The 11,486-nt window shown below is 42.9% G+C and overlaps 1 protein-coding gene across 1 annotated transcript; it reads right to left on the minus strand.

Moving 5' to 3' along the window:
- Positions 1-2,118: 2,118 nt before the first annotated feature.
- LOC116323969 (SKI family transcriptional corepressor 1 homolog-B-like) lies at positions 2,119-9,882 on the minus strand. Its single transcript, XM_031744476.2, has 9 exons — positions 9,857-9,882; positions 7,069-8,944; positions 6,440-6,530; positions 6,283-6,354; positions 6,058-6,120; positions 5,188-5,262; positions 4,876-4,950; positions 4,128-4,193; positions 2,119-2,982 (listed from the first exon to the last, which is right to left on the minus strand). Exons 2-9 carry the CDS (start codon positions 8,830-8,832, stop codon positions 2,885-2,887), a joined length of 2,304 nt encoding a protein of 767 aa, XP_031600336.1. The 5' UTR covers positions 8,833-8,944; positions 9,857-9,882; the 3' UTR covers positions 2,119-2,884.
- Between the last annotated feature and the right edge of the window lie 1,604 nt (positions 9,883-11,486).

Consider the following 11,486-nt stretch of genomic DNA (forward strand, 5'->3'; position numbering starts at 1 on the left):
TGACATCCTGTATGACAGTACCAGGTATGAAACATATCAGCATTCTCCACTCACCAAAATCAACGTGCTTCTCTATGAGAAATCAGGTGGATAAAAATGTATACATATTATACTTTTCACCCTCCTGCATTAAATGTTACAACTTACTTTTCAGACTAAAGGTTAAAATGTTACAGATTAAATTGTCCGAATGTAGCTATAACACTGAAATGCTGATTACATAATGTTACACGCACACCTTTCACATTTTAAGTGCATTCACATACCAGTAGTTTTCATTTTCTGCTTTATGCATGTGTTTATCTTCCACTGATGACCATTGCAGTTAATTAAATGTACAGCAAATACTTAATTACTTTGATGCAAAAGTCATATAAGCAGTCACTACAGCCACACATGGCTCCTGCTTGTTAGCTGTCATGGCGTGAGTGGGAGGGATGCCTTTTGTTTGCCTTTTTATTTTAGTTAATTTTCCATGAAATAATCTCTCAGATTCAATCGTTGTCATATTATTTTATCATTTATGGTATTAGCCTACGATTTATAATTTAAGCTGTGTGAAAGTGCCGTGTTTTTTTCCCATTTTATTTGAATGTGATTTATTTTCAAATATAACACGCATCAGAAACAATGAAGTTCTCCAATAAATTTTACAGCTGAATAATTATGACTTTTTCTGAAATAATTGATCATTTCTGCAACAACTCGGTCTTCACAATCACAGCAAGTGCAGTTTACAGTTTAGAAATATCCTTGGTAGTAGGATATGTTAGTAGGATTTTCCCAACCTGTTATCATGGATGAGGTCCCGATGAATCCGACTACACTGCACAAGCCAGAGAGGTCAAGAGGTCAGGAAGAGAGCGATGGCAGAAAACAGGTGCAAAAACTCCCCAAAGAAACACAAAACAACCACAAAGGGATGCACAAGGACTCCACAGAGATACAAACCAACAATAAAGAGGAACAAAAAGACCACAAGGAGATGAAAAACACCCAATGAGACAAAATGACCATGACGAGACATAAAATGACCAAAAACAGATGCAACATAATGGCCGAGAGGAACAAATCCATGGCAAAGAGATGTAAAATGCCTTAAAAAATGATACAAACTAACAATAAAGAGACAGAAGAAATGGAAACCTTCAACAAAGAGCTACAAAATGACCACGCGGACATGAAAAATAACTAGACGGAGCAAAACGTGGATAAATAGATGCCGCACGTTAACAGAGAGGAGAAAAGAAAACATGCTGCTGTGTCATTTGTAGTTATTTTGTGCCCAGGTTCCCGCTGTCGCATAATCCATCCATTCATATCAGACTCAATGAGCTTTTGCTTAATATTACAGCGGCTGGATAAAACTACAGTAAAGCAGCCAATCGTTTCCGCCGTAGTTGTGCTCAGCTCTGCGGGCCTCGTTAGTATTCAGAGGGAATGAGCTTTGCCACGCAGGGCAATTACGTTCACAGAAAATTAACATTCATTGTGTCTCAGTGACATTATGTGAGTATCTCTCTCAGCATCCAGGGACCGAGAGCTGTGTAATCAATATCTATTAGTCCTCCCATCAGAAGAATTAGATTTCACTATTAGATCAGCCTGCTCCCCTGACTCGACGTCAAACATTATAAGTTGACTGGACATGTCATGCACCGATGTAGCTGCCTAATGAAAGAGATCATGTTGAACTCAAATACAATAAGGCGAAATATGAGCCACCTCACGAGGAGCTATTCTGCGCGGAGGCCAGCAGGTGTCAGGCTCGCACCGGTGAAAGAAACCAATGGAGTAAAAGGCTACAGAGCAGAAAGTGGCTTCACATTTTATTCATATGGACATGAGTGCATACAGAAACTGGTAAATTGCGAGTAAATCAAGTCAGAAACTGGCATTTGTTTCTATTTCCCACGGTATCTTCTCCATATAAAAAGACAGTCACGTGGACAAAGAAAGGAGTTTTTGGTTGTGTCTCACAGACGAATGTCACCATGGAAAACCCTGGCACAGAGAAAGTGATGGATTTGTGTCTCAAATGTACATGAGATTAAAAAAAAGACTTCAGAGCTTGCGTGACGCGACACTTGTGAAAGAAAAGTCTTTTATTGTTTGATGTGAAACCTGAAGGGCTGCTGAGTTAAGTGCTCGTAATAACAATAATAATGTGCTTTATTCAAACCATAAACATACTCGTAGATCTGATGAGAGAATTTGGTCAAATTCATGACTTGTGCCCATTTAAAGTGCTTAACCACATACAGTGTTACAAATCATCTAAACAATAAGTTAAATCGAGTACAGATAAATAACAAACATATGTAAAAATCCAACATATTCAAACAAGCAACAAAATCTAAACAATGAGATACATTTTGAACTTAATATCACAAATGTACATTGCACATCGTCACATGATATATATACTGTATGTATATAGTGTTGGGTTCTTTTTCTTCTTCTTCTTCTTTTCAGAATAGCTAAAGAGCCGACAGCTTTGACTCGGGGACACTCCTTGGTTTGAGCTTTGCAGCTTCACGTCTACAATCCTGTGATTCCCAACATAAACTCTGTGTGTGAGCAAACCCTGATCTCTCTAATAGAAGAGTTCAGTTTTATTCATTTGCTTTTATTATTTTGAGGAGGCGTCAAATCCCTCTCCTCTGAGTCTCGAAGGGTTTGCTCAAGTCAAGTGCTAAAATCAGCAGTGCATCTGTACAGCAGGTTGGTGCTCCTTGGTGGGAGGTGAGAGCTCTTGAGGCGGGCCTTTGTGTTCATATCTATGTATGTGTGTGTGTGTGTGTATATGTGTTGCTTTTTTTTATTTTTATTTTTTTATTTTTTTTGGGCTGCGCTGGGGTCAGGTGCTGTGTCGTGCCAGGCACTAGGGTGGCAGCAGCGGGGGTTTGAAGGTGCAGGCTCCGGTGCACTGACGGGGGGTGAGCATCTTGCAGGAGAAATGGTGAAGGGCGTCGTGAGCTTCTGGGGAGGAACGAGTCCATCAGTGAGAACATGCAGCGGAAATGCAGACAATGCAACCTCACAAATTACCGATGACATAATGAAGTGTGATTTGGATCTATGCCTCCTCTGATCTTGTAAAGAGTAACAATACTCACATATTCAACCCTTATTTTCTTTCTACTTGTTGTAAATGTTCCTCGTGTCCTAACATGACTTCAGTGTAAGTGATAGGGGACAAAAATCCCTTCGCCCCCGCCTCCCAAGTCCTATTTACTCTTTGTTTCCACGAATTTGAGCTTTCCCACCAAATGTTGTTCAAATTCGAAGAGAATTAATTAACATTTCTGTTAATTAAATGAAACAGTTGGTGGAGCTAACTCCCCATTCGCCACCATTAAACCACTGCAGAAGAAGAGGAAGCAGCAAGAAGACGTAATCAGAAAATCAGCAGTAAAACCTCAAAACGTTGGACAAAGATGCGAAAAGGAATAGAAAGAAGACAGGAAATAAAGGGCATTTCCACTCATTTTTTTGGGTTTGCTTGAATTTGGCCATATTCTCCTTATTGCTTTTTGCAAATTGGGCCATAATTTTCATTCTCTTCACTGGGTGTTAAAGTCATATGACTTACAAATGCTCTTTCCATCTCACCTTTATTAATAAGCATTTTCCATTTAGGACAAATTTATGCAAAATGCATTTGCAGCTGGGTTTGTTTTTGTTCGCACAGATTAAATATACAGAAAATCAGGTGGATGCAAAGGTCGTAAAAACACAATGTTTCTGTGCTGAGCTGTGGTGGAGGGCCAGTTACAAAAAGAGGGAAAATAAGCTGTAAATAAGTGCCAGTTTGGAAGATGGGCACTTTATTTGAGTGCTGCCTGCTGTGGCTTTTTGGTCACTTACACTGAAATCGCTTGAAGAGCCACCAGGAGGAACACAGCGGTGCTTTCAGTGTTTTAATGTGTGCATGTGAGCACTGCCTTGAGACTGTTTTGAAAATTGTAAACCTACCCCTTATTGCTTTTTTTGTTGTTGTTGGTAATTTAAATATTGTGTACTGATCACTGATCACAGGAGATGTTTAATAAAAAGTTACACTTGCATATTTAGAATTGAAGGCAAAGATCACACGTATTCCTTCTTGGACCAGATAAAATTACCTTTTAGCTTCTGCTGTATTGCATAACGAGCCTTTCTCTCTTGGTCCAACTCGCTGCACAAAGTGTCTATCAAAAAAAAATGAAATGAATAAAAAAAATAAATAAATAAAATAAGTGGTCAAATAGGAATTTTAAAAAATGGATTTATAAAAATGCAAACTGCTGTTGGAGGATGTGAGGTGGAGGAGTGTAATGTATGTTGTTTGCCCCTGTGGTATTTAGAGTGACCCCTCTGTGTACTTGAACCCTGTATTTAAACTACTGTAACACTAAACCAATCCTTTAACGGGTGGCATTAGTTGCTGTCTACTGCATGTAACCGATACAGCACTACATAATGGTCTGTCTATTCAATTTTCCAGAGCATGATTTAGGAGAAAATAACCTTTGGAAACAAAACAATGCGGTTTCAATTTCACCTTTTCATATCTAATAATTTACTGAACTGCTGGAGACAAAAAAAGTATGAAATTTACAGGAAAAAGCCTGGACACAGATTGCCAATATTTCAATATGCAAGTGTCACTTTTCCTTTCTTTTTCTTTTTTCCTGTTTAGTTCAGTGCATAGTTTTTTTTTTTCAGATGGATTACAATGCTTTATGATATTTAAACGTTTTTGTGGCTCCATTTTTCCCCCTCATAAACTTAAAGAGCATTGATCTACATCTGCTTTACAGTCAGAGTCTATGGAGGCGCACAATATATGTGTGTATATACAGAGAGAGAGAGAAGGAGAGAGAGACAAACCTCGAACAATCTGCAGCTGCTGGACCATTTCCTCTCTGTAGGACAGCTCACGCTTCATTTGATCCTGAAAATTATCTGAAGAGTACCGAAGGCCACATCAGATGGAAACTCTCTGACTTTGTGGGGATACATTTAAAGACACAATCCACGATTCAAAGGAGAAAAAAAGAATAAAAACTCCCTCTCCTGCAAATAGTTTGGCTGTGAAGCACGGCCTCTTTTTAAAAATCCAGACAGGGATGTAAAATGCCTGTCTCAATCTCTCTGTCTGTGTCACTTTAACTCACACAAACACACTCGTGATGCTCCCACCTTTTAAATGCTGGAATTCTCTCTCCAACTTCTTCCTCAGCTCCACTTGTTCCACGAGCTGCTTCTGCAATTCCTCTGCACACAAACAAAAAAGCATCACCGATCACCACAAATCAGCAGCTTTTCCTAAAGAAATAGCACACACACACACACACACACACTTCCACTTACTATGATATATTCTTGAATTTTCAGCACATAAAGATTTATGCGAGCTGCACTCTCAGGTGCGTTCACAGCCTCGATAACAACCATTTTCACTGTTTTCCTTTCTCGCTGCCACAGTAATTGCCATGCATTGCCTGGAGGTGGAGACGATAATAATGGAGTCCCAGGGTTTTTCCAAGCGTTGTAAAATAATTAGCTGCCGTGCCTCGGGGTTATGGCTCTGTTCGTTAAAATATTAATAGCCTCTAAACGATTTCCTCTTATAATAATAAGTCAAAACTCCTACATCTTGTGATTAAGTGGTTAACAACTATGGAAACACTTTAGGCCTAAAAAAAATTTAAATAAATAAAAATGGAAATGCACATTTGGATTCTGGCACGCCATCTTTAACAGGCTGGGGGTATTTAGCTCTGTTTAAAATTGGGTGGAACTCAATATTTAATGTTCATTTAATAAAAATACTATATTTGAAAATGTTTGCGGTCTTGTTAGATTTAATACAATCCAACCTGCTTAAGCAAACTCGTTAACATTTGAAATAACACAAATTTAGTCCTGATTAGATGCAGTGACCAGCACAGCTTTTAACACACCCTGTGTGTACTCAAATTAAAAAAAATTGCAGTAACAATTACTGGCACTTTATATCACCTCCTTGTCTATTCTAATCCATATCTGGGCTTGAAAAGGGCCTCCTACCTTTAGCCATGTTCTGCAGGTCTCTTTCGTGCACGCTGATGTCGATGCGTAAAGCTCCATCGGCTGCGCACAAATAAAAAAGACTAACAATAAAAACCTGAATAACTGTAACACTGTAAAAAGCTGCTGAATAAAAGCATCAAACCAGCTCAAAGCGGTCAGATGTGGCGATATTAAAAAGTAAAGATGATTTTTAAAACACCAGATAACAGAATGATTAACGACCTTGTCTGTCCTTCTGCTCCTGGTAGGACGTTGCAGTGCGCTGGGTCTGTATTTCAGACACGTGGTGAACACCTAGAAGCGAACAAGCCACAAACATTTTCAGTTAAAGGACGAGGAGACGCTCCCGCTCGCATTAATAACCCGGATCGGTAATTACCGTTTGATCTGCGGGGGCTGCTCGATTGTTTGGACCCAAACGTGGAAGGCTCGTTCAAAAGCACGTGGACGTCCTTTTCATGAGCGTACACCTGTAAAAGGAACAATCGTGTTTAATAGCGGCACAGCAATTATTGGTCATTTGGCGCACGCAATTTAGGCTCTTTTATTTTTTAAGAAAATAAAAGGAGTGGCTTGATGTGAAGATTGCGAAAGAAGCGGGGCTATTAAAGTATTTTGATTTGAATTAATATTTCTACAGATCTGTGCAAATTGGGATGCAGTGGTTTAATTAACATTGAAAACAGAAAAAACAGTGTGTGTGTGTGTGTGTGTGTGTGTCTATTAAAAAATGTTGCTGTAACTGAATTTACAGAGAATCCTGGGCCTCGACAGTTTGCTCAGGCAGTTTCACTGCAGGTGGTCCAAACACTCCCCACTAACCACTCTTCCTACTAATATCTATAATAAATAATAATCACATATCTACATCTGGAGTTTCCTTTCTCAAAGTCTGAATGAGGCTAATATGTTTATGCACTCTCTAATTCTCTAATCTTATTTTCGACAACTGTGACAATTCAACTCGCCCCGAGGGGATCATTAAAGTTTCATTTAATCTAATCTTACTTCATGAAGAGGGGAGCCATTACGCATCTGTCTGTCCTCATCCGATGACCCAGTGTGAGCGGAGTCCTCCGGTGATGCTGCGACCGCCCCGGGGCTTGAGGCTGCATCGGCCTGGTCCTGACTCTCCTCAGCACCCGAGCACACCCGCTCCGGTACAGGGGAGTCGCGGTGGTCTCCTCCCGGTGATATCCGGATCGGCTCCTCTTCGTCTTGTCCCCGGTTGGACTCCACGTCCACGTCCGGGTCGTCGTCGTCGTCCACCACGCTGTCTCTGTCCGGTGATATCGATCTGTAGCTGGAGCTCTCGCTGATAAAATCCGGGGACAGGTAGCCGGGGCGCATCCCGTAGGAGTCCCGGTTGCCGTACAGTTTGGCAATGGTCTCTGCGTCTTTGACGACGGGTCTGAAGGCGGAGATGTAGCTGATTTTCCTCTGAGAGGTTTCGTCCCCGGACTTGTCCTCGTCGTTCCGGGTGGAGGAGGACTGGGAGCTGGAGCAGCGCTCTCCACCGTCCTGCTGGTGGTGAGGGTGGTGGTTGGTGTCTTTTGGTGTGTTCGCGCCCCTCTCGCTCTGGTCCGACAGGTCGAGCTCGGCCTGCCGGACGCTTAGCAGCTCCGGGGGAGGTTTGGGTGGGGAGCCCGGGTAGGGCGGCATCGGTAGGCCTCCAGCTCCAGGCCAAAACATGGGGAAGGCCGGGTAGATCGGATCCTTTGTGCCGGGCCAAAACACACCGGGGACGTTGTTTTTGTTCGCGTCAGGCACCCCGTCGCTCTTTTTCTGACACAGCCCATAACTGGGGAAGCCGTAGGGGTGGTGAGGGAACAGAGGTGGGGGGATTTTCTGGAGCATGCCAAAGCTCTTGCTGGGCACCGGGATGACCGGGTAACTCCGTTCGCCCCTCGCCAGACTCAGGTTGTTGCTCCCCTGATCCTCGTCGCAGCGCAATGTTTTGTGGGGGATCTCCGGGGAGGTGCTTTGAACCAGGCTGGACGAAGCCTGTGATTTCATGGCCGAGGACATCCCCGAGCCGCTCATGGGCAGAGTCCTCTTTCTGCTCCCCCCGTTGAACATGGCCTTCACGTCCTCCCACGCGTGGCAAATATCCTCATTGGGTTTTTTTTCCGTCAGTTTCAAGTGGCGTCTCCACGAATTGAAGTTGGCCGCGTCCGGCTGCAGATACTTGGACTCTGGGGTGCGGTGGGAGTGGAAAATGAATTTATTGGGAGAGAAATACATGTTGCAAAAGCTGCACTTTATGCACTTCGCTCTGGAGCTGTTGTATCTGGCTGGTATAAAGCTGCCCCTGCAGCCCCACGCGCACTCGTGAGACACGTCAAATGCAAAATTTTCTGGTAGCTTTGGCGGGCTGTGCGCTCCCAGGAAGGACTTGCAGAGCCTCTCGGCCTCCCTTTTGGTGATCATGCCGCAGCGCCTGGAGGAAATGGGCATAGCCCCGGCCCGGCGCAGGAGCTCCAGCTGCACCGGCGTGCACTGCACACAGGTGATGCCCAGAGCCACCCGGCGGTTGTGTATCTCGTTGTAGCTGTAGTTTTTCAGCAAGGTGTTGGAAATCTGCGCCAGACACAGTCTCTCCTTGCCGTCTATGACCAGAGACACGATGGGCACCCCGTACAGGGACGTCTCACTCACTTGGTTCGGTTTGAGGGAGCCGGGGCTGGAAAAGCTCTGCGCGTCCTGCTTTAAACTCGGGGAAGAGCTGGCGTCTCGTCCCGCGTCTCGAAGCTGTCCGGGCATCGACTCCATCCCTGGAAGCCTGTGAGTCAAAGAGCCACAAGACGGTGAACCGGAGGCCCGTGGGTTTGTTTACGCACGCACAATACGTTTACCGTGTTCTGAATCTTCGCATGACTCAAGTCTGCGAGAAAAAAACATGACAGAAAACGAATAAAAAATACTTTAAAACGCCTAAATAATAACCATTTAAAAAAAGCAAATATTAAACATATATTTCCGTATTATTATAATCGGCATTGACAAAAAATTATATATATATAAAAGTAATTATTACTATTGTGTCATAATTAAAATGAAGCAATAGCAGAGGGCCTTTTAACTGTTGGAATAATAATAATAATGATAATAATAATAATAATAATAATAATAATAATAATAATAATAATAATAATAATAATACTTTTTAAGTGAAATGAATTAGACGTATTTATTATTTCAGCATGATTTCCGTGCTCTCGGCCTCCTCTCCTCTCCTCTCCTGTCCTGCAGGCTCCTGCGCGTTGGTGGATCTACTTCTACCTCTACTCTTTATCCTGAAATCGGCTCAGCAGTTAAGGGGGAACTACTTAAGGGTCACATAAGAATCTTATAGGTGGATAAGGACAGAAGGAAAATGCAGCCTGAGCTGCGCCAATGCGCTTAGCGGAGAGGAAAAGAACAACTATAAGCCGCTTTCCCGGGAGCTAATTACACAGGTCCAAGCGTGCGTCTTTGCATTGTTAATAAAAGACCAGGCCCATATATAATTAAAGCTTCTGCGCAGATTAGCCGCAGACGGCTGCTCGAAATTAGGTTGAAGCGGGCCTATCTCACGTTCCCCTGCGCGTACTTAACTTTCTGCGTCTCTTGTGCCAAAACGCACGCAAACCCCTGCTTTTATTTTGTTACTATTTTGAAGTATTACGAAGCCACTTATACAGCCGAGTTACGGTCAAATCGCGAGAAATTAAATTAAATTAAATTTACTGTTGTAAATTGTTGTTTTAATTTTAGGCTGAATTTGGTGATAAGGGGGAAAAAAACAGATACATACCTTACTCTCCTGTAAAAGCAACACACCGTAGGGGAAGTCAGGCTGGGAAATCAATATTAACAAAAAATAAAATGAAAATAAACAGATAAAAATTGAGAGAGTCCAGAGAGAGAGAGAGGATGGAGAAAAGAAGGCGCACTGGCAGTGAAAGCGCTGAGGAGGAGCCTTTATTTCAGTGCATTTCAGGGCAGGCAGCAGCACGCGGGACCTCCATCCTGTCGGAGCACGGGGAGGTGACTGGCGTGCAGACAGGAAACACATGGCACCTCTCTCTCTCCCCCCTCTCTCTCTCTCTGTGTCTTGTCATGCTGGTGTGTAATAGCTCTCTCTCTCTCTGCCATTCTCTCTCTCTGAGTCTCACCCTCTCTCTCTCTCTGCAGCTCAAACATGATCAGAAACAAAAATATCAATTAGGCCCCTGCTGACCCCAGATGGAAAATCATTTTGGCCCTCAGACTTGTGATTATATATTTATATATTTATTTATTTGCTATTATATATAAATTAACAAGGAAACGTGACATCATCGGAGATATCTGCACAAAGACACCAAAATAAATTAAAAATATAACGCCGCAGTCGTGACCCTTTTCTGAACCCAGTCAAGGACCCTCTAGGGGGCCTCTACCCGGATCCCATAATGTTGTCGGGGAGGTAATCACCGCTGGTCTTAACAGATCAGGCTCGGTGTGTATTAATGATAAGCTCCGATCTAATCACGCAGATCTTGTATTATTTCCACCGAAGTTGGAGCTCACCGACAAACGGCACAGTGGAGGGCACCAGGAATGAGTAAAGGCCCGGGCTCATCTATCAAGTTACACGGCCATCTGTTCGGCTTCCACGCCGGCCACACAAATCAATCCGAGGCTTTGGCGATTTAAAAAAGAAGCAGAAAGGGGGGAAATGAAAGACAGAAAGCAGTGAAAGACGCTTGGACCTGGAAGTGACTGTGTTTAGAGTCTTTGCGTGTAATCTGGAGTGAGCTCATGATGATGATGATGGCGCCTCAGGCTGTCACACACACACACACACACACACACACACACACACACACACACACACACACACACACACACACACACACACACACACACGGATCCACAGAATACTTGATTTAGTCCTGTAATAACCGGATCGATGGATAATAGTGTCACTGAGATAATACCACGCCGTTTTAGAGCAATATTTGGAAATCAAGTAAATGATACAAAGTCAGATTTGCTTTCCTACATCATCACACTGATGATCAGCCACACCTTTGTCTCAGGACTACATCCTTTCAGAGGCTAAATTAAAGTAAACAAAACAAAACAAAACAAAACACATCTCCTACATCCAGCACTGTGATGTCACATAAAGACGGCCTTTTCATTGCGCTTACCTGACAGCGCGATATTACACGGCCATAAAACATCTCACTCAATGCACCTTTAGTCCCAGTTCCAGTCACACAGAGAGAGACATGCTGATGCACTATTTCTCATGTTTATTGTTCTCACTAATCAGCATCGGGACTCCATTATTTACACTGTCTAAAAAACAGAAGTTCATCTAAAAGTTCACTTGTGGAAGATGAAACATTAACTTCTAATCAACAATCAGAGAGGAGTCAGATTTGACTCATTAC

This window comes from Oreochromis aureus, linkage group 1 (genome assembly GCF_013358895.1).
Source record: "Oreochromis aureus strain Israel breed Guangdong linkage group 1, ZZ_aureus, whole genome shotgun sequence".
NCBI classification, from domain to species: Eukaryota; Metazoa; Chordata; class Actinopteri; order Cichliformes; family Cichlidae; genus Oreochromis; species Oreochromis aureus.